Source organism: Microplitis demolitor, chromosome 8, assembly GCF_026212275.2.
Source record: "Microplitis demolitor isolate Queensland-Clemson2020A chromosome 8, iyMicDemo2.1a, whole genome shotgun sequence".
Classification (NCBI taxonomy): Eukaryota; Metazoa; Arthropoda; class Insecta; order Hymenoptera; family Braconidae; genus Microplitis; species Microplitis demolitor.
Genome location: NC_068552.1, coordinates 4392987 through 4417689, shown reverse-complemented (window position 1 = coordinate 4417689; position 24703 = coordinate 4392987). Strand labels below are relative to the sequence as shown.

Sequence of the window (24703 nt, the reverse complement as noted above, 5' to 3'; positions counted from 1 at the left end):
ATGGCTGACGTTAATGATGAAGCTGTACCGCGACGTCGGCGACGCCGAAGACAATCAAGATCGAATTGTATCGACACGTTACCCGACAGAATTTTTAATGGCTACAGATATAAATTAGGATCAAGATTAACGAATGGCAGCCGGTATGTAACATATTAATCGAAGAAAAAATAATCAATTTTAATGTACTAAATAAAAAAATTAATTTATTGCAGTCGATTGAAATGTTCCGAATATGCAAGGTATAATTGCACGGCGCAAGGAACATTATCCCCTTTAGATGAATTTTCCTACGTAGAAGGACATGATGAACATGTAGATTTACCTCTTCCGAACGCTCAGTGCAAAGCAGAATTTGAGCGAGCGCTGCACAAAGCTTGTAAAAGGCAGTTTCGAAAAGTAGAGCTTATTTACAACGACACAGCACTTTTGTAAGTCTGAATTTCAATATTTGAATATATGCGGTATTACACATCAAATCAAACACTTTTGAACCCGACCACGTTCGATTCAACAGGCAATTTATTGTTCTTAAACTTTTTAAAAAACTCATAAATTTTTTATGGTTGAGAGAAAAAATTTGAAAATTAAGTAAAAAATTATTTTAATGGGGTAGAAAAAAAAAATATTTGCCAATTCGAAAGGGATCAAGTTCAAATGTGATCGATTTGACGTGGAATATTCCTACAATATAAAAGACATGAAAAAAAAAGTGAAGCCAAACTATTCGTAACGTGATTGGTCGAAAGCAAAAAAACATTCCCTACAATATAAAAGACATGTAAAATATGTAAAGCCAAACTATTGGTAACGTGATTGGTCGAAAGCAAAAAAAATATATGGAAACGACACGAAAATATACATTAAAGTAAATATATGAAAAAAGACACGCGCGCGCTTGCACGCGGACGTAAACTAGTCATATATATAGTAAAAGAAAGACACAAAAAAGACAGAAAAATAAAAAAGAAAGAGAGAAATTATTATGTACCCAACACGAAAAAAAAAAAAATAAGCGCTGCAACAGAATGCAGTCCTGTGGAAGCAATAGGATAAGGTGCAAGTTTCAAAAGCCAAATTTTTTTGTCAGTAAAATACAATTCGGAAACCTGAAAAAATAAAAAAAAAAAAAAAAATAAATAAGTTCAGTTTTCATAAAAATTTAAATTTCGAACAAAATTCTAATCTTTAAAGAAAGTTTAAATTTCAAGAAAAAATTTCAATTTTAACAAACTATTCAAATTCAGCAAAAAACTACGTCCTGTTGCAGCGCCTATTTTATTTTTCCATGAAGTGGTACCAAAAAATATTGTTGACTCTCTGTTAAATTGAAGTTAACAATTTATCAGATGATAGTAAATTGCCGCATAAAATTTTAAAAAAAGTCAGCAATTTTTTTTTGTGCCGTTTGAGTATACATTACATAGGGCTGTGCGAATTTTGTTCGAATCGAATCGAATAGTTACATTCGAGTCGAATATTGAATAGTTCGAATACTTTGGAAAATTCCAACAGTTCGAATTTCTTCCAAATCTAGGATAAATAATATTATTGCATCGGAAAAATTTGATATTTATGGCTTTATTAAGTGAAAAAACTATTATATTATTGATATTTGTACCTGAAAATAGTCCACATAATTTTAAATTTAATGTACGTAAGTTTTAAAAAAGCTCGAACTATTCGAATCTTTCGAACTATTCAGATCTTAAGAATCATCGAGGTGAATCTGGAATCGAATTGTTCGATTCGATTTGCCTCGGATAATTAAAAGTTTCGACTATTCGCACACCCTTAAATATTACATATTTGTATAAAAATTAGGAGCACACGTTTCCTTTATAGGTATTTTTATTATTTATTGTTTTAATAGGCATCAAGAAGCTGCAGAGCTGATCACTTTCCAAGATATTAAGATAAAAATGATTTCATGGCAAAAAACAATGCGGCTGTCAACGATAAACACAATTGAAGATCTACAGACTATATTACAACTAGAAGCTTATGCAAATATTGGATTAAATAATTTTAGTAGAACTGATATACAATTTGTTACTAATACCACAAATGAAATAATAGCAATAATGTTTAGAGACCAGGAACTACAGAGAAAAGTTACAACATCAAAATTATATATAACATCATCAGCAATAGTACCTGAAAATGTTGGTGCTCTTCAGATTATAACCATAGCAACCCACCACTCTGAATATGTAAGTATAAAAATTAAAACTACAAAAATTTACTGCAATTCAACCTATTATTACTTATAGTGGTAATTAATTAATTAAATATTTTCAGATTATGCCAATTATCTATTTAATTATGTTAAGAAAAAATGAAGGAGACGTTCAAAGAGCACTAGAAGATGGATTACGTAACTTGCAACCTGAAGAAATATACACAGATTTAGATAGAGACATACACCTGGCAGCAAGTGCTGTATGTCCAAATGCCATCAAAAGAGGTTTATTTACATCACAATGCAAAGTGAGTTGATGACATTAGAAAATGTTGATATTACATATATCATACTAATTATCATGTTTATTATAGATTTTCATTAAAGAAGCTACTAATTATAACATTGACTTAAACAACGATACGACATTGCTAATATTCAATAAAATAATTGCTTTAAGTTTATTACCATCTACTTTAATATTGGAATCATTTGAATGGATAGTATCGTCCATGGATGATATTCGTTTTAATCAATTTTCAAGATTTTTGGAGTACTACCGCACAAATTGGTTATCAAGAATAACAGCCAATAATTATAGTTGTTTCAACAATATATATTGTTTATTAATAAATTCTGAATTGATAGCTAGAGACATTTCAAATCATCTACATGAGGATAAAAATATATGGAGTTTTGTTGGTGAGTTTTTGGAACGCTACTCTTTAGCTCTCTCTCTCTCTTTCTCTTTCTCTACATCGCAAATTTAATCATTCAGTCATTATCGTTAAAAAATTTGGTTTTCAAATTCGGTAAAATTCAATTAAATCATATCACGGGTTTGCATTTCCCGAACAGTTAGTTGTCTATATTTACGGGAAAATACATTTTATTTTTTTAAAATTACACTTTGAATATTGATACATCTGGTAACTTGAATTTTTAGAAGGGTGTTCTCGGTATAATTTTAACCAGCTATTTGTACTTCAAAACTCAAATAAAATTTTTTTTTTGTTTTCAATTTTTTTATTTTTGTAGACAATGAAAAAAATATTCGATAATTTTTGTTATTTATGTGGATAAAGTTTAAAAATTTAGAAACCTGTAATTGAATGTGATCATATTTTTAAATTGCGAACTGAAGATTTTTTATACTTGAGTAATTAATTTTTAATTAATAGTATCTGTACTAAAATACATTAGAATAACATATAACTTCTAATGAAGAATTTTATATATTTATAACTAAATGTTTAGCTAATTTGAAGCGTTAAGGAATTGTTTTCTATGATCAATAATTATTATAATAATTTCCTAACGATTGAAACCAGGTAAATAGGTAAAAATATATAAAATTATTAATTAGAAATTTTATGTCTTAATGTATTTTAGTAAATATACTAAAATAGCTCACATAATTAGCAAGTACTTTAATATGTATTATACAGCTTTCAATAATAAAAGAATCAATAATAAAAATTTTTTTATTCACAATTTAAAAAAATGGTTGAATTCAATTACTGGTGTAAAAAATTATAACTAAAATCCATATAAATGATCAAATATTTCTTTAATTGTCGACGCACAACTGAAAATTGGGAAAAAAAAAAAAAATTTGTTGGAGTTTAGAAGTAATAAAATAGCTGGTTAAAAATTTTTCCATTGCACCCTTTCAAACATTTTACAAGTAACTAAGTTAATGACAAGTTAAAAATTTTTTAATCAATTATTACCAGAGATATAAATATTCAGTTAAATTTAAAAAAAATGTATTTTCCCATTTAAAACTTCCAGTGTTTAAAAAGCTGGGTTATTATTAAAATTGAAGCAAAAAATTATCAGAAATTTTTTTGTAAATTATTCACAAGTTTGAGAGGAGCGTAATTATTAAAATTAAGTATCATAAGGGCTAGACTAATATTTATATTAACAAATTAATCTCGACTATATTTTGATAACTGATACTAATTATTAGAACTGATATTAATATTATTAACTTTCTTTGTATTTTTTTAATTATTTCTTTTTTTTCAGAGCATGTAATTAATACCCACAACCGGTGTCATTTTCACTTTGAAAATTTAATTGTTAAAGGGAAAGCAAACTGGCCTGCTAACAAAATGAAAAGTATATTAACAAACTGTAAAAATTTTACCATAATAACTAAAAATTGGACTGCAATTGCTGATGGTGTAAGTGATACCAATGTATTTCTGCGCCGTATTGGAAGTGCGTTGAAACCAGTGATCCAGAATCTAGAATTTTCTAATAACGCCGACTTACCTAATGCATTTCAATTGTATTCCTTACCTAATGAAGAACAACTACAAGGTAAGCAAATTTTTTAATTTTCTTTTTGGGACTGTGTGGCATCAAAGAATGCCCTTAATAAAATGATAAAATCGCAACAAATATTTTTTTTAACAGATCTAGTACAGATTGCTGACATTATTAGAAATCAAAACAATGATTTACTTCAAGAAGCTACGATTGCTGAACTTCGCAATCCCATACAATACATTATTCCACAATTGGATATCAATAACTTACCTCCAGGATTAGATTATGAAAATGTAGAAGAAGAGGAAAATAATAATGAAAATGTAGAAGAAGAGGAAAATAATATTGAAAATGTAGAAGAAGAGGACAATAATATTGAAAATATGGAAGAAGGGGAAAATAATAATGAAAATGTAGAAGAAGAGGAAAATAATATTGAAAATGTAGAAGAGGAAAATAACATTGAAAATATGGAAGGGGAAAATAATGATGAAAATGTAGAAGAAGAGGAAAATAATATTGAAAATATAGAAGAAGGGGAAGGTAATAAAGAAAATCTACAAGAAGAGGAAAATAATAATATACAAGAAAGTAAGTAGCACTATAATATTTTAGAATTTTTTATAAATTGCATTCTTCGATGGTGCTTTTTCTCCCACCATTATAATATTTATAAAAATTCTAAAACTATAATGTCCTCTCAAAAATTTCATTAATTTATAGATTAAAGGATAATTTTAAATCTCTAGTTGAAAATAAGATAAATTAGTTAAAAATTAACTACAATAAAAATTAAAAAATTCGATAAACTAATAAAAGATTGGACACAACTCCGAGCTGTTATTAGTAAAAAGTTTATCTAAATGTAGTGACTAAATAGTAACTTGAAAAAATTTTTTTTTTTAATTATTATGTGCAACAAAGAATTTTTTAGAAATCAATTTACCAAGTACTGTATAATACCAAACAGATAGCTGTAAATGCTTTTTTTTTGTTAAATCGATTTTCTTAATTAAATTTTAACTACGATATGTCTTATTTTTAACTAGCACTTTAATTGATTTTTAATTAATTAATAAAGTTTAATACGGTTTTTCTATTTTCGATCATTACACCGCTTTAAAATTTTTATCATTGTTATAAATATTGTTTTATTTACAGTCCTTTGGGTATCTGACGAATGCCGATTTTGTTTAGTTGTGGCACCTACCATTGTTTATAAACCATGCAATCATGTTATCGCATGCAAAAAATGTAATGCTACTCGAGTCCAGCGTAATATTATTGATGGGACAACATATGTCTGTATAATATGCAAGCAATTCATTCAAAGAGTATCATATTACCATAATAAACTATAAGTTTCAATCTAAAAATAACAAAAAATTCATAATAACTTTATTTTTATAATCTTTCTTTATCAACAATAGCAAATTAATCGATTAAAATTAATATTTTTCTTCTCTGTATCAAAAAATAATGTACACAATCTACAACAATAGCCAAATAAATATTTCAATCCTATTCTCTACTAAGTTGACATGTCTTTCCAGTCATTTAATTATCCCAATTGTTCCTAAAAATTTTTTTTCATGGTCATATTGCCACTTTTAGCGGCATTGGTGATTGTCTTCAGTTATAGCAACGAAATTGGTTCCTCAGAGGCATATATTTCTAAGGTTTCTTTATTTTATCTCACTTAATATTTTTTGGAGTACAATAAAAGTTTTCGAGTTGACTCGTAGGCTGTATTTATAAAATTGAACTTTAATAAAAGTTGTGCAAAATTGCAAAACTTTTTTTTCATATTATTACTGTTCAAAATAATAATCATTAGTAAATAATTTATAATATTAATTACGTGTAATTCTTAAATAATTATTGTAGAATCATTTGTTCTAATTTTTATTTTGCAATTTAAAAACATTATGGATATGTTTAATATTTTTTATTAAATTATTATTATTTGTTGATTCAATTCAATTTTTACACCCGTTATATTGCAATTTTCAACTTATCATTTGAAAACTACTTCATCGTCAACAAAATTCAATTACGACGGTCGGTACTTATCGACAGGTAAACACAAAGGAGACTTCAGATACCTACACACTTTCGTTCTAACTGTGCAAAGAACAAACTATCCATCTCGATAACTAGCTATGTATCTCAACCACTACGCGCCAAACTGTCATTGGTTCAAACTTTTTTCAAATTTCGATGATAGCATGCCTATAGCTAATTTTTTTTACATGTAAACTGTTCCATTAACTCCTAACATTTTTAATGTAATTGACATAAACTTTTTGAACCATACTATAATTTTTACAATTCCTTACGGTTTTTTCACCATGATTGTTCTAAATAAATTTCTAATTTAAACATACCGACTCCTTCACAATATAATTCAAAGTATCTTTATATTAAAATAAAAAAACCATACACTTTACATCGTTCTACATCAGTTGGCATCATTGTTCTGTCATCGCACCTAGTCATATGACTTAATAATACTTCACCCAGCTCTGAAATTCTTACTATAACTTTTCGTCAATCTATTATTAAAACATATTTACTTCTTTCAAACTCTAATTATCGTATACAAGTCTGATGTCCAACAGTTTTTAACTTTTCATACGACTTGAACAAACTAGCTTTTAGGATGAAACTTGTACAACCTATAAAAATTAAACAGAATTCTTCTAAAGGATGAATGCAAGCTTGGAATACTTGTAGCACCATCATCATCTTAAGAATTCACAGTAAAAATTCTTTAACATCTTTTCAACGGTCTAAGGTAGAATATACTTGCATCAACTTTACTGATGAGGCCAGCAAGTATATTCGGGGCGAAACCGTTTTTATAATATTAACATCTTTGATAATTAGAATCCTCTCAATTATAGTATGGTATTGCAGTGCGCATTAGAAAATAATCAACTTGTCATAACTCATACGCGAATCGAAGTTGATTCTAAATTAATAATTGTCAATTAAGTAGACCAGTATAGCTGTCATTCCTATAACACAAAAAATAAAAAAGTCTGGTCGTCAATTAGAGTCACCTTATAAATTATACAAGGCTATAAAAATTAAACAGAATTCTTCTAAAGGATGAATGCAAGCTTGGAATACTAGTAGCATCATCATCATCTTAAGAATTCAGTCAAAATTCTTTAACATCTTTTCAACGGTCTAAGGTAGAATATACTTGCATCAACTTTACTGATGAGCTTAGCAAGTATATTCGGGGCGAAACCGTTTTTATAATATTAACATCTTTGATAATTAGAATCCTCTCAATTATAGTATGGTATTGCAGTGCGCATTAGAAGATAATCAACTTGTAATAACTCATACGCGAATTGAAGTTGATTCTAAATTAATAATTGTCAATTAAGTAGACCAGTATAGCCGTCATTCCTATAACACAAAAAATAGAAAAGTCTGGTCGTAAATTAGAGTCACCTTATAAATTATACAAGGCTATAAAAATTAAACAGAATTCTTCTAAAGGATGAATGCAAGCTTGGAATACTTGTAGCACCATCATCATCTTAAGAATTCACAGTCAACATTCTTTAACATCTTTTCAACGGTCTAAGGTAGAATATACTTGCATCAACTTTACTGATGAGCCCAGCAAGTATATTCGGGGCGAAACCGTTTTTATAATATTAACATCTTTGATAATTAGAATCCTCTCAATTATAGTATGGTATTGCAGTGCGCATTAGAAAATAATCAACTTGTAATAACTCATACGCGAATTGAAGTTGATTCTAAATTAATAATTGTCAATTAAGTAGACCAGTATAGCTGTCATTCCTATAACACAAAAAATAAAAAAGTCTGGTCGTCAATTAGAGTCACCTTATAAATTATACAAGGCTATAAAAATTAAACAGAATTCTTCTAAAGGATGAATGCAAGCTTGGAATACTTGTAGCACCATCATCATCTTAAGAATTCACAGTCAACATTCTTTAACATCTTTTCAACGGTCTAAGGTAGAATATACTTGCATCAACTTTACTGATGAGCCCAGCAAGTATATTCGGGGCGAAACCGTTTTTATAATATTAACATCTTTGATAATTAGAATCCTCTCAATTATAGTATGGTATTGCAGTGCGCATTAGAAAATAATCAACTTGTAATAACTCATACGCGAATTGAAGTTGATTCTAAATTAATAATTGTCAATTAAGTAGACCAGAATAGCCGTCATTCCTATAACACAAAAAATAATAAAGTCTGGTCGTAAATTAGAGTCACCTTATAAATTATACAAGGCTATAAAAATTAAACAGAATTCTTCTAAAGGATGAATGCAAGCTTGGAATACTTGTAGCACCATCATCATCTTAAGAATTCACAGTAAAAATTCTTTAACATCTTTTCAACGGTCTAAGGTAGAATATACTTGCATCAACTTTACTGATGAGGCCAGCAAGTATATTCGGGGCGAAACCGTTTTTATAATATTAACATCTTTGATAATTAGAATCCTCTCAATTATAGTATGGTATTGCAGTGCGCATTAGAAAATAATCAACTTGTAATAACTCATACGCGAATTGAAGTTGATTCTAAATTAATAATTGTCAATTAAGTAGACCAGTATAGCCGTCATTCCTATAACACAAAAAATAAAAAAGTCTGGTCGTCAATTAGAGTCACCTTATAAATTATAAAAGGCTATAAAAATTAAACAGAATTCTTCTAAAGGATGAATGCAAGCTTGGAATACTTGTAGCACCATCATCATCTTAAGATTTCACAGTCAAAATTCTTTAACATCTTTTCAACGGTCTAAGGTAGAATATACTTGCATCAATTTTACTGATGAGCCCAGCAAGTATATTCGGGGCAAAACCGTTTTTATAATATTAACATCTTTGATAATTAGAATCCTCTCAATTATAGTATGGTATTGCAGTGCGCATCAGAAAATAATCCACTTGTAATAACTCATACGCGAATTGAAGTTGATTCTAAATTAATAATTGTCAATTAAGTAGACCAGTATAGCCGTCATTCCTATAACACAAAAAATAAAAAAGTCTGGTCGTAAATTAGAGTCACCTTATAAATTATACAAGTCTATAAAAATTAAACAGAATTCTTCTAAAGGATGAATGCAAGCTTGGAATACTTGTAGCACCATCATCATCTTAAGAATTTACAGTCAAAATTCTTTAACATCTTTTCAACGGTCTAAGGTAGAATATACTTGCATCAATTTTACTGATGAGCCCAGCAAGTATATCCGGGGCGAAACCGTTTTTATAATATAAACATCTTTGATAATTAGAATCCTCTCAATTATAGTATGGTATTGCAGTGCGCATTAGAAAATAATCCACTTGTAATAACTCATACGCGAATTGAAGTTGATTCTAAATTAATAATTGTCAATTAAGTAGACCAGTGTCTCCGTCATTCCTATAACACAAAAAATAAAAAAGTCTGGTCGTAAATTAGAGTCACTTTATAAATTATACAAGGCTATAAAAATTAAACAGAATTCTTCTAAAGGATGAATGCAAGCTTGGAATACTTGTAGCACCATCATCATCTTAAGAATTCACAGTCAAAATTCTTTAACATCTTTTCAACGGTCTAAGGTAGAATATACTTGCATCAATTTCACTGATGAGCCCAGCAAGTATATTCGGGGCAAAACCGTTTTTATAATATTAACATCTTTGATAATTAGAATCCTCTCAATTATAGTATGGTATTGCAGTGCGCATTAGAAAATAATCCACTTGTAATAACTCATACGCGAATTGAAGTTGATTCTAAATTAATAATTGTCAATTAAGTAGACCAGTATAGCCGTCATTCCTATAACACAAAAAATAAAAAAGTCTGGTCGTAAATTAGAGTCACCTTATAAATTATTATTATTATTATTATTATTATTATTATTAGTATTATTAGTATTATTATTATTATTATTATTATTATTATTATTAGTATTATTAGTATTATTATTATTATTATTATTATTATTATTATTATTATTAGTATTATTATTATTATTATTATTATTATTATTATTATTATTATTATTATTATTATTATTATTATTATTATTATTATTATTATTATTATTAGTATTATCATTATTATTATTATTATTAGTATTATTATTATTATTATTTTTAGTATTATTATTATTATTATTATTATTATTATTATTTTTTATTGAATTTATTTAAACGATCAGACTTTTATATTGTTTAAATGAAGGAACAACGGCTTTACTGATCTTCTGAATTGACATCAATTAATTTATTTAGCGGGTAACGTTTCGTTAATGGTAATTAACATCATCAGACCCATATAATATTTTGTTGATGTCAATATTAATAATAATTTAGTTTTTATTTGTATACAAATTTATTTGTATACAAATACAAACTAAATTATTATTAATATTGACATCAACAAAATATTATATGGGTCTGATGATGTTAATTACCATTAACGAAACGTTACCCGCTAAATAAATTAATTGATGTCAATTCAGAAGATCAGTAAAGCCGTTGTTCCTTCATTTAAACAAATACAAACTAAATTATTATTAATATTGACATCAACAAAATATTATATGGGTCTGATGATGTTAATTACCATTAACGAAACGTTACCCGCTAAATAAATTAATTGATGTCAATTCAGAAGATCAGTAAAGCCGTTGTTCCTTCATTTAAACATTATTATTATTATTATTATTAGTATTATTATTATTATCATTATTATTATTATTATTATTATTATTATTATTATTGTTATTATTATTGTTATTATTATTATTATTATTATTATTGTTATTATTATTATTGTTATTATTATTATTGTTATTATTATTATTATTATTATTATTATTATTATTATTATTATTATTATTATCATTATTATTATTATTATTATTATTGATATTATTATTGTTATTATTATTATTATTATTATTATTATTATTATTATTGTTATTATTATTATTATTATTATTATTATTGTTATTATTATTGTTATTATTTCTTTTTTTTTTAGTTAAATGCTCAGGGGGTTATCCCCGGTAGTCCGACTCTACCGAGGGCCTCACCTGAGCGCCAAATCATTACTGCTGCGATGCTTCATCAACAAGATGATCAGCATGCGCAGCAGGCCAAGTTTCGTTGCCTTAGGAGACGGAGGGATCCGAGAATAACAGCCTTTTGCATCCGCGATGCCAAAAACTCAACTTGCGGAGAACAAGTTGGGATTTTAGCCAATGCAGACACAAAAGTCTGTTTCATCCCTCCTAGGACGCCAACAATAAGTACGACAAGCTTGACACGGTAGCCTGGGTAGAGTTTGCCAATTTCAAACAGGAGATCCTGATATATTTCGTGTTTGTGCTCTTCTTTAACCGTGATGTTATACTCAGCAGGTGCTGAGAACTCGATAACATAAATGTCACGAGCGGTTTTATCAAAGAGCACAATATCAGGTTTATTGTGATCGATTTTCCGCGTTGTTGCGAATGGCACGTTCCAATAAATACGGCAACGGTCATTCTCAACAACTTGCGGAATATCTCCTGGCAGATAAGGCAGCACTGGTGTTTTATCGATACCGTGAGTATGTCTTAGGTGGTAGTAAAGTACTCGCAGAGCAGCATTGTGACGCTGGACATATGCATTTCTTGCCAGCACAGGACATGCTGACAACAGATGCATAAGCGTCTCAGGATGTTGCTTACACACCCTACACAAAGTGTCGGGTAGCTGCATCTGGAGCACTTTAGCACGGTATTCAAGAGTATTGATAACACCATCTTGGCAGGCAAAAATATATCCTTCGGTCTCAGACATCAGGCCAGCTGACCTGAGGAAGGAAAACGTCAGCTGCTCGGACAAGCCATGTTCACGCACGTGTTTAAAGAACACGCTGTGCATGGACTTGTCCATATGTGTGCTGAGCAGTTTTTGTTGCTCAGCATTGCTGATGACCCTCTTAAATTCCTCCTTAGGGAGTTCGATAAGAGGGTTTACTCTTCCAAGACCGAGGGATTTTGCCGCGTAGATTGCTGCCTTATATAAAAACGTTCCCTTATGCCTATTCTCATGACTATGAACAATTTGCATAAGGAAGTCGTTTTCATCTGCAGTGAAATTGACAACCTCGTATGTTATACCCAAAACCAAACGATCGTGTAGACACTCCAAGCTCTGTAAACCTCTCCCTCCGATGTGCCGGGAAAGGTATAATCTGGTGATGGAGGATTTAGGGTGCATGCTCCGATTCATATTCATGACTTTGCGTGTCTTGATATCGAGATCTCTGAGTTCTTTTCGGGCCCATTTCAGAACACCGAAAGAGTAGAGGAGTACCGGGACAGCAAGCATGTTTGTTGCAGAGACTTTGTTTTTCCCGGAAAGTTCTGATGACCAGATTTTCCGGAGTCTCCGCACATACTCGCTGCAGAGAGTCGTTTTGATTTTCGAGGCGTCCTGCATAGGACTCCCGTCAATCCCTAGATATTTGTACGACTCTCCGGCGTCAAGATGGTCAATGACGCTCCCATCTACTAACTCGATATCCTCACGCACATCAGAACACTTACCCTTCACCAGATTAACGACCGCGCACTTGTCCAACCCAAAAGCCATGCCAACATCCCGGGTATACTCCCCTACAATATTCAAGGCTGTCTGAAGGTGTTCCTCATCAGAAGCATACACCTTCAGATCATCCATGTAGAGTAAGTGGGTGATCGAATACTTTCGATCATTTGATGGACCCACTGAGTATCCACGGGTGCGGCGTAGCGCAACAGATATTGGCAGCAGTGAGATACAAAACAGCAGAGGGCTCAGAGAATCTCCCTGAAAGACTCCTCGTTTGTACTGTACAGCTTCGGTTACACGTTTGTCGTTGCCACATGAAATGTGGAACCGTGTTCGCCAAAGGTGCATCGTACGCCGAATGCATCCCACTGTATCGCGATTGACCCCAAGGCATTTGAGCAAAAAGAGAATAAGCTCATGAGATGTTGAGTCAAATGCCTTGCGGTAGTCAATCCAGGCCATTGACAGGTTGCGCTGATAGCAGATCGCGTCTTGAATGACACAACGATCCACTAACAGATTCTCTTTGCAACCTGACAGGCCTCTTTTACTGCCACGTTGTTCGTATATCTGCTGCCATACAGGGTCTATCTCCTGCAGAATGCGATTATTCAAGATTTTGGTGAAAATCTTATAAACCGCATTCAAACAGGTGATAGGCCTGTAGTTTTTCGGGTCAGACAAGTCTCCTTTCTTTAGGATGAGCACGGTTCGCCCTTCTACAAGCCAGCATGGAATTGGTTCATTACCTCTGATGAACGCTGTAAAAATCCGGGCCAGATGACTATGGGTAGAAGTTAATTTCTTCCACCAAAATAGGTTAATGCCATCTGGACCCGGAGCAGCCCAGTTCTTACCATTGTTCAGAGCTGAACGAACTTCTTCCACGCTGACTTCGGGGCTCTCTTCATCAGCATTGTCGTTGCGATGTTGTCGACAAAATGCTTCGAAGTCGTTGAGAGCTGGAGTGTCACGATTCACGTTCGGTTGATCACCATACAACTCGGACCAGAAAGCTTCTACTTGCTCGATGGATGGGGAATCGCCAGAAACAGATGTCTTAGGTGTCAGAAAGCGTGAAGGACTTAACCGAAACAAAGAGTTATCGGTAAGCCGCTTCAGCTTTTTCTCTAGTGACTTTTTAGCAGTCACTAGAGCCCGCAACCTGTTAAGGGAACCTTCTTTGATATTAAGAAGATTCTCCTTATTCAGTGTGTGATGCTGATAGCGTAGTCCAGCTGCAATGCGGCGGACTTTGGATGTAAATGCTTTACGTGCATTTACATACTCAATCACACACTGAATGCGGGAGACATGTTTCCGGAGATCATCAATCTTTAGTGACAGCTGCCCAATGCGCCCTCTCATCTTTGCCTCAGGAGAAGAAATATTTCTCCTCGCTGGAGGTAAGAGTGAGGAAGCAGCATCATAGACAGCTTGATTGATGGTGAGCAAAATAGAGTCTTCCTGAATCCGGGCAGATAGTTCTTGGTTTACCGTGTCAAGTAGCTGTTTTGGGTAGTGTATCTTCTTTGAGATACATACTTGTCGCCTTTCAAAATCATTGTCAGCGTCTTCAGAAGAACGGCGTCTCTCTTGATGTAACTGTGCTGGAAAAGACAGACGATGAGATAATCGTCTGTTCATTAACAGTGATCTCCGTGTTCGCCGGAGATGAGAGGCATAGTCTCGGAGATGTTGTTGTGACAGATGGCTGTAGTTAGGATGCATATTGCTCCAGAGAGCATGCATCCTCGCCATGTAGCCTCTCCGCTCGGGTTCACTGTTATTATAGCACATCAAGAGATCGGCTCGTAATTCCTCCGTCCACCTAAATGCAGTCCGTTGTTCGCCAAGGTCGTCATCGTTCGGAATCTCGGTACTCCGCCCAGCTAGTGGGTTGCCCTCATCCGAGAAGGGCAGGTTGTGGGGAGCACTTCCTGGTTCAGTATTGTCTTGAACTCAGTATTACTTTACGTTGGGGAGTTAACCCAACGTAAAGTTTGTTGTGCGATTGGTAGGCCAGCAGATGGGAGGCCAGCCTACATTGCCCACGATGCGCCACGGGGTAAATAAGACCCCCGCTGGCCGCACAACATGCACCGCGGGCGTTGTTATTATTATTATTATTGTTATTATTATTATTATTATTATTATTATTATTATTTACAAATTAATTTTAATCTGACCAAAAATATTTTATTGTAATATAGTTTGACAAAAAGATAAAATATACAAAAACAACGCTTATTACAAAAAAAAAATTATTATAATTTCTTAATATTATGGTAACCATTCCCATAATATTATGGTAACCATTCCCATAATATTATGGTAACTATTACCATATACGCTTAGGAACCGTTACAATGTAGTTATAGGATTGGTTCCTATTTGCTTATGGGAACTATTCCTATGAGTATGGTAATCATTACCATGCTTTTTTCACATGCGATGTGGGAACTGTTACCATAATAATAGAAATTGTTACCATATTTATGGAAACCTTCCCAGAAAGTATGGGTCTATATCCCATAATCCCAAGTAATCATTACCATAACGGTATGGGATGATATTTCATAAACGTACTAGGAACAGTAACTATAATTTTTTCTCCGTGTATACAGCTATAACAAAGAATATTTAGTTATAATTTTGAATTATCTTATGTAATTTGAAAACATCAGTAAATAGCATTTAATAATAAGGGTCAGTGAAATACTTTACATCATTCATTACCTTTCCATTTAGACCTATTTAAATATTAATACTAAGAATTTATGCAGATAAGAAAAAGGACTATTTGGAGATATAATTACTTGGGTCGAAATATTTGGTCTGATTTTAGTCTAACATGCATTTGGACTAATTGGTCTGTATTTGAACTAGTTGATCTGTTTTTGATCTTTTATAAAAATTTTAAGCTGTTTTTGATCTGCTCTTTTAAAAAACAATTGTGATACAGAAGGACAAAATTAGATTAATTCTGGAACTTAGAAAAATTTTAGTTCTGAAATTGTGCAGGGACAAAACTAGATTAAATCGTGGACTTATAATAATTTCATTTATGTCTAGGAAAAATTTATAAAAAGTATTCTAAGATTTAGAATGAATTTTTTTTTTGTTTACTATTTACTTAGTGTCTTTTGTTTAAAAATGTCGGCAGTTAATGATTATTTGAGAGCTATATTTTTTAGTTGTCTTGATAGAATATTAATAATATTCAACGAAAGTAGTAAAATTACCGTTAAAATCTCAACAAAAATTTCTTCAATTCACTGAATAAAGTCGAAAGACAGACATTCAAAACCGTATCAAAATATTCCTCTGTGATATTGTAATACGAAATAGCGACAGCACGTTTTAAATATCAAGAAAATTTAAATAATCCTCTATATCTAGATGCTCCTGAATCACTTTCCATGAACAGTAAGTTTAATTGAACTTTATTCATTCTTGTTATTTTTAATAAATCATGTAGTAATTAATTTTGTCCATAAATGGAAATACTAATTTCTTTTTTTATTAGTTTTTGAATTCAAATTTATTGCTTTTATATAACACTTTTAATGGAGCAAAGAATTGAAAAAAAAATTTGTCACGTAATTTTTTTTTTTAAATTAAGATTACTCAGTGTCGCACAATCTTTGAGTTTCTTAGAATAATTCATTTTTTTAAGGCAAAGTTTTTCACCAATTATCCTATAAATTAAGATTCTCTTTCATTTTGAATATAAACTTATAATAATAAATTTCTGTATTTATAAAAATATCTAACAGATGATGATAAGGAACTGAATGAATTGAAGGTAGAAGCCAGAGGAAAATAATTGATTTTTCTCAGAATGTATGTTCAAAAAAGTCTCAGTTACTAGGATGCACTATCAGAAGAAAAGAAGAAGGATGAAGTTAAATTTTTTTTAAGTAATGTCTATATGTTAATTGAGTCTAATTTATTTATTAAATAAATATTATTTTATATCAATGTGTAAAAAAAATCAAACTTTCATTAATTTTTTGTTTTTATTATTTATCATTATAATTATAAAAAAAAAAATTTTTTATCTTTTTTTGATCGAATATTGATCAAAATCAGACTAAAAATAATTGACAGAAAAAGTCGGATTTTGAACAAAATAAGAATAAAAACAGACTAAAAATGATTGAAAATAAGTCTGAAAATAGTCTAAATAAGGAATAGTAAGGGCAAAACTAGATTGAAATTTACATATTAATAAAATATAAATAAAAAATATATACCGTTTTTTACCCCGAAGGGAGGAAAACGATTATTTCGGGTCATGCCAAAGGCTTGACCTTTCGGAGATTACCTTCCGTAACTTTTGCATATACTTGTCCGAATTATACTTAAATTTTGCCACTAGAGGGGCTTCCAGAGGGCTCTGACCCCCTCCTGTGCCCCCTTTTAGAGGTTGTGACGGCTGGTCGGATCAGCCTGCAGATCCGCTCCGAAGTAGCCGGTAAGGCCTTCCTCAGGTCAAGCCTTTAGCATGACCCGAAATAATCGTTTTCCTCCCTTCGGGGTAGAAAACGGTATATATTTCAGGTCTATGCCTTTGGCTTGACCTTTCGGAGAGATGTTTGGAATCTGCTGGCTTACAACCTATGGCGTACTGTGACCTGAAAACTATACTATTAAGGAAAAGGACACTACCCTACAAAAAATTAGAGTTTAATTTTAAAACACGGAAAACTCAAATTTATTTACTAAGCTTTAAATTAGACAGCTTATAAATTTACTCTACGATAAATAAATATTTATTATTAGATAATAATACAAATAGAATTAATTTTGGTGCTTACTTATCTTTCAAATTGGTTTAAATGATGAAAATAATATATTTTTAGAACTAGCTTCTGGTTTTCTTACAAACTTACAATAAAATTTGAAAAAATTTTCAGGGCCACTCCAGTTTCCCCGTTTTAATATTTCATCTAAATCCACGTTCTTCTCGTAGTTATAGGAAGCCACCGCCGATCGTAATGACCCAGGGCTTGCCTTAATCTTTGCTGCGGCGAAAATGATTTTTAACCAACCAGCAATGATTGCCTTCGATGCCGCTTTTACTTTACCCCTGGTAGTAATAAAGAGGTTCATTAGGCCAGGAATTGCTTTTCTTCTGCTTGCTGATATTTTTATCAGCTGCTTAATCCAGTACACGATATTAAATTCAGCCTGGTCTGATTCCGTCAGCTTCCACCCTGATTGTCGGTGATTTGGAGTGTCCGTTTTAGATCCAAAGCTCGGCCAGAAGGTTACCGAATCATCTTCCATGACAATTCTGTCTTGATCAGTTGACAGCAGTGTAAGGTCATGAACTCTCCTACCCGATGCTAGCAGCAATAAAACGGCTGTGTGCCTTGAAACTTGAAAAATACTCTTCTCATCAGGAGGATTATTCTTTAACCAGCTGATCATGGATTTCAATATTCCAAATTTCTTTCCGTGGTGTCAACGATTTGGCCTCACTAGTGCCAATTGCCTTTAGTATCGATTTCACCAGGGGGTGAGAGCATAACTTTCCCTCCGGATTTACGAACATGTTGATAACTGATTTTCTAACCAGGATAGTCCTGTATGCCAGCTTCTTTACTCTAAACAGGTAACCAAAGTAGGTTGCCAGATTCTGTGGTGATGGATCTCTCGGAGAAACTCCGTTATCTTTACTCCAATCCAACCACTGTTTCCATGCTGCTGCGTAAGTCTTCCAGGTTGACCCTCTCCAAGCCGAAGATAAAAGGGTAATGTCCTGCTTCTCTAAGCCCGAAATCAGTTCACTCCACCCCGTACTCTCCAAACCTCCAAGCAGAGGTCCTTGGCATTCTGCGGAGGCCGCCCTGTTGCCATGTCCACCAACTGGTTCTCCAGGTTCCATTGCTGGAGTGGAGCTGCAGTACTCCTGCTCTTGAGGTCTCCCCTCCAAAAAGTTTTCTCCCATCTGGGTGCTACCACCAAGAAGATCCCTTTTGCTGAATTCAGGTGCTGTAATACCTTGGGAATCAGTGGCGGCGGAGGGAATACCCATCCCAAATCCACTATCCATGGTCTGTTGAAGGCGTTGATGAAGCATGCTTTCCGGTCGTTGACCTCCATTGTCACATATTTTGGCACTACTTTGGATCTGCTTGTTGCGAAAAGGTCCAGCTGGGGAGTTCCCCATTTCTCGAAGACTAGCTTGGTCAGGCTGCTTGTCAGATGCCAATCCGTCAAGGGTAATCCCCTGGATAATCTGTCCGCAAGACAGTTGTATTGGCCCGGAAGATAAAATGGAACAAGACGGATCTGAAACTGCCGAGCTGTTAATAACAGCCTCTTGGACAAGGTGTGAAGGATTTGGGAACGGGTCCCCCCCTGTTTCCGAATGTAAGCCACTACCGTCTTGTTGTCCGTCTGCAATAACACTGATCTGTTTTTCAATTGCTCCTTGAACTTCTCGATTGCAATTAAAACCGTGAACAGTTCCTTCCGGTTCACGTGCCAACTCTGCTGCTCCAATTTCCAAACTCCTGCCTCCGTTTTGTTGTCCAGGTGGAAACCCCAGCCCGTATCGGATGCATCTGTCGTCAAGAAGATGTCCGGGTCGTTCTCGAAAATTGGGTTGGAGTTGTTGATGTTCTTTTGCCACCATGCGCAGTCCTCCAGAGCTCCTGGTGTTATGATCTTGTTCTTCCTTGGCTTCTCCTCCGGTAACTTCTTGTAGGCCTTCTGTAACTCGCGTGAGAAAAGACGACCCAATGGAGTGACCAGTGCTGCAAAATTCAGCTGACCCAACAAGCAAGCCGCCATTTTCCAATTCCACCTCCTCGATGACTTTATCTGGTCTAAGGTCTTGAGAATGCGATATTTTTTGTTGCTTGGCAATTCCATAGTATTCAAGCTCGTGTTCCACTTTATTCCCAAGAACTCCAACTCTCTCGTTGGTTCTGTTACCGACTTTTCCAAGTTCAACATCCAACCCAGACTTTGAAGGTATTGAATTGCTGTTTTGATCTGTTCTCTCAGGATGTCTTTGCATTGATTGGCGAACAGAAAATCGTCTAAGTATACCAGGACTCTCATCCCCATTTGGCGAAAGAGGCTTGCCAACCAGTTGCTTACTCGTGCAAAATCCCTTGGTGCACTCGCCAATCCGAAAGGCAGGCAGGTGAAGCTGTAAATTATGCCTTTGTACGACAGGCTCAAATATCTCCGGTGGCTCTTTTTTACTGGGATGTGAAAGTATGCCCGAGAAACATCCACCTTGACCAAAAAATCGCCTCTCTGAAGGAATTTCGGAACCTTGGACTGATTTGCTAAGCGAAATTTCTTTGGATGTAGAAATTTGTTTAGCCTTTGCAGGTTGAAAATTTGTCGATAGTTTCCATCTGGTTTTTGGATCAAAAACATCGGAGAGAGAAAACCTGTCGAATGTGTAGACACTTCCAGGATTCCCATTTCCAATAATTCCTTTATTTCCCCTGACATCTGGCGAGATATTTTTGTACCGAATCGCCTGATATTTTGCGTTGAGAAAGGGACTGACATTGGTTTTTGGGTAAACGGGATGGCATAACCTTGAATAATCTTCATGACATGGTTTGGAGCATCTAGTTCTTGCCATTGGGGGGTAAAGAATCGAAGTTGGCCCGCCTGAAACCTGCAGTCATGCCCGGGGTGACTTACGATCTCTTTTACCGTAGTCACGTTTCTTATGCTCTCTCCTTGATTCTTTCGGGCCCTGTTTACGAGAGGAAACACTAGCTTCTGGCTGTGGTTTGGGCTTCTTGAAGGCTGAACTCCCAGATCCAACCGATTTTCGAAAGGATCTATTTTTCGAACCATAGAAAGGAGGTTTCTCTGTAACTGGCTTTCTACTTTGAGAGAAAACCTTGCTCAATCCACCTCGCTGGTCTAAAAATTTTGAAAGCTGTTCCTCGTCGAATAAGTGGGTTTCTGATGGTGGAATCTCCGCCAACTTCACCGCGTGATAGTGCTCACTGGGTTTAAAGACTTTTCGGCGCATCTCGATTACTTCTGCTCTTCTCGCGCACGTAAACTGAAGCAGGTCATCTGAAGTTTCCTTTAACCGAGAATCTCCTAAGAATGCCCCTCTTATGTCATTGTAAGCTTCTGGGTGTTTAGCTGCTATGGATTTCATTCCTTCCATCAAAAATTGTCGCTGTTTTAGCAAACCGTGAGTTAGGGTTCCCGTCAGTTCATCCATACGCTCCAAAAGCGTGTGATAGTAGGACTGAGAAACGAGACCATCCAGCTGGGTGTTGATCTTCAGCGCATCGAATACCGGAGATGCTTGCAGCTTCTTTTGAACTACCTTGTACCTGATCCGATTCCAGCTTGCCGACCCAAGCTTTTGGCAGGCAATTCCCTGAGCTTTAATTTCAGGTGTTGGTGGAGGAATCAATGGTTCCTTTTCCTTAACCTGCGGATCAAACGACAAGGCCTCGAGATCGTTCATCGGCTGTACTGACGAGTTATTTGGCTGACTTGTCGGCCAGTTTGTAGAAGGATCTTCTATCGCCGGAGGGGTCCAAGCCGATGAAGCAATCGAGAGAGAATCGTCTTCACTAGCTGGCTCTGAGCTGCTTTCAAGCTCTTCCCCCTCTTCACTTGATTCTTCCTCCCCCTTTTCTTTTCCCCTCTGCTCAATCTTCTGGATCTTTTCTAATACGATCTCGAACATATGGTTCATCTGATCCTGTAGTGCTGCCAACTTCGATCTCTTTACCGCCGAATGGTCGTCGGTATTCTCATTTGACCTTTTTTGGCCCTGACGATTTTCTAATTGTGAGTCTTCTGCTTGTTGTCTCAATTTTCCTGCGGCCTGCATGCGCGAAATGCAGAAAGATTTTACTGGCTCAATTGCGTGCAAGAAGATCTCTGCTTGTCCTAACGAGCCTTTTAGCTTGTTTACCAGGGCCGGGGGGCTCATGATCAGAGCTCTACAAAACGACCAATTCAACATAGAGACCTTGAGATCTCTATATTGTTTTTCTGGTAAGTCTACTGCCCCCGGATTGAAAGCTTGCGCTAGCCCAACCGTTGGCAAGGCAAACCGCAACTTATTTAAAATTTGGGGATCGACCTCTTGTTCGTTGCCGAACAGACTTTCCTTGGACAAATCCAAGGTTTTCCAATTTTGCCAACCTACTGGCAAGGATTCCTGGGCCAGCAACTTTATCCTATCCAGGACTCTGTCTCCCTCAACTGTTTCCGCTGCTATTTCCAGCAACTCTTCCATCGTTGTCCATTGTGGTTCTCCAGTCATCTAAAAAATATAAGAGTATCATTAGAAGATACTCTTGATCCAGATATTGATATTACGCTCGAGATAGTCTGTCTGCGAGCTTATTTCATGCATTATTTTGTTGTATTTATACTCGCGCCTGTGAGGGCGAAGATAGCCAGCTAGCCTGCCAAAACGTTTATGCTGTGCATAAAGTTGCCTCGAGCCGTTGTGACCCGCAGCTAGAGTCTCGTCTCAGCTGAGCCTCGGCTGCAGCTACGGCTGCGGGTGCGGCTGACTCTCGGCTAAGGAAGGAGCCCGGCAGGCTGCCTTCCTTCGGCTGCGAACTCAGCGAGCCTTCACGGCTGCGCCTCATGAGACTTTACGGCTGCGCCTCAAGAGCCTTTACGGCTGCTGCTGCGGCTGATGAGCCGAAACAAATACTGCTCGATGAAAAAGTCTTTCTAGCGTTTTCTGAAACACAAAATATTAGTGTCGAAGATTTCCTTACCTTTTCCTTATGTATATTTCCACAAATCACATTAAATTACGAACGCTACACAACGTTAACGGACTCATATACACTACTCGGTAAACGAAAGCGTACTAAGGAGCGGATCTGCAGGCTGATCCGACCAGCCGTCACAACCTCTAAAAGGGGGCACAGGAGGGGGTCAGAGCCCTCTGGAAGCCCCTCTAGTGGCAAAATTTAAGTATAATTCGGACAAGTATATGCAAAAGTTACGGAAGGTAATCTCCGTAAGGTCAAGCCAAAGGCATAGACCTGAAATAAAATTTAATAATAATAACTTAGAATTTTTAGTTGATTAAAAACAGATCAAATTTTTCGACCCGGGTATACCCGTATGTCTGCTGCTTACTCGAGGAAAAAGTACATTGTATTAAATATTTAAACCATTAAATATTGGATACGTTGTTTATATGATATTATCTATTGACGAAAATATATGTATACTTTTACAAAGCACCCTAATAAATAACTTAAGTACTATATCTGTCTGGCGTCTATAGTGAACAATTGGTAACTAAGTTAGGATTAAAACGTTTATGATAATCCACTCCGTGAAAGAATGATTTCACAATACTTTGTACAAACGAATAAGCTGATAAAATTCCATAAGTATTTGTTGAATTTCAAAAAATTTTAGAGACGGTATTTATTGTTGAAAAAATTTGTTAGATTGAAAAAAAAAGTCGATCGAATATTCTGAGTACTTATCGTATGTGTTATAAGGGATGATGCATTTAATGCTTCATCTAAATGTTGCTACTTACTGCGCTGACCACTCACGTCACGTGAAGTCACCCCTATTGAAAAAGTTCAAAAAAAATATGTCAAAATATAAAAAGTCTATATTTTAAGTATGAAAAAAAAATATGTTTCTAATAGCGAACTTTTGGCCGATTTTTGTACTTATATGTTTTAAATATATTCACAATCTATCTTAGAATATATTCAACTTATATGTATGAAAATATAAAAAAAATATATTTAATAATGTATGTTAAAAATTATAACAAAGATATCAGTATATGATGAAAAGAAAAAAAAAATGTAATATATATATTTTTACATTTTTATTCTCCTGATTGAAAAAAATGACTTTATTCAAGCTAGGTGTATATTTATATTTAAGTCCGCATTCAACTTATTTTAAATTATTTCGAATTGTGTCGAATCATTTCATATCATTTTTTTTTTTTAATCAGGAATATTTTTTTTTATGTATCCCAAGATATATTTTGAATATATTTATGTTTTTTAATACAGAGGGAATTTGTGAATAACATCAAATCTATAAATCGAGACTTTATCTTAGACTTAACCATAAAAAAAAAATTTTTTCTGTTAAATTTTGAAAGTGGTCTCTCGTGCCGTGGATGAGCCATCTTGCACCGGTCTTCCCTACTATTTATTTCTATGCGTACACATATGTAGGTGAATGATTCCGCGACTAGTTTGCCGGGAATGAGTTGTAACTAAATTAAAAATAAAAATGAACAAAAATTTCTAAGTATAAAAATTTGCTGGTTGCAAACTGATTTATTTTGTCCGAGAGCCAAGCTGCTGCTCGGTGAAGATTCTAGTTACAAACTGATAATATTAAAACTTACAAAAATTGCTTAGAGTTAAAAATTTACAAAATGCTTAAGGCCCAAGTGAGTGGGAGTAAGAAAAATGAGAAAGCGGGAAAGCGGGAGTTGTGATTAGAGGCTACGGACTAGGGTGTAGCTGGAAAAGTGGAAAAAGGGCTGACCCAGCGTGGGAACGTGGTAAGAGGAAGGGGCACGATGAGACTGGTTAAGAAGGACGTGGGACCATGTATCTGGACTGATTTTATTGCAGGGATT

The 24703-nt window shown here is 34.2% G+C and overlaps 1 protein-coding gene across 1 annotated transcript; it reads left to right on the top strand.

Moving 5' to 3' along the window:
* On the top strand, window positions 1-5823 carry LOC128668419 (MATH and LRR domain-containing protein PFE0570w-like). Its single transcript, XM_053741361.1, has 8 exons — window positions 1-143; window positions 216-431; window positions 1874-2213; window positions 2302-2490; window positions 2557-2884; window positions 4217-4513; window positions 4610-5053; window positions 5624-5823. The coding sequence occupies exons 1-8, from the start codon at window positions 1-3 to the stop codon at window positions 5821-5823; spliced, it is 2157 nt and encodes a 718-aa protein (XP_053597336.1).
* The last annotated feature ends 18880 nt before the right edge of the window (window positions 5824-24703 follow it).

What these genes read in the sequence shown, in the direction of transcription:
- LOC128668419 (XM_053741361.1), top strand. Translation starts at nt 1, where the DNA reads ATGGCTGACGTTAATGATGAAGCTGTACCGCGACGTCGGCGACGCCGA. An exon ending in TACAACGACACAGCACTTTT is followed by an intron (nt 432 to 1,873) that starts GTAAGTCTGAAT and finishes TTGTTTTAATAG; the next exon opens with GCATCAAGAAGCTGCAGAGC. An exon ending in AAATAATAATATACAAGAAA is followed by an intron (nt 5,054 to 5,623) that starts GTAAGTAGCACT and finishes TTTTATTTACAG; the next exon opens with TCCTTTGGGTATCTGACGAA.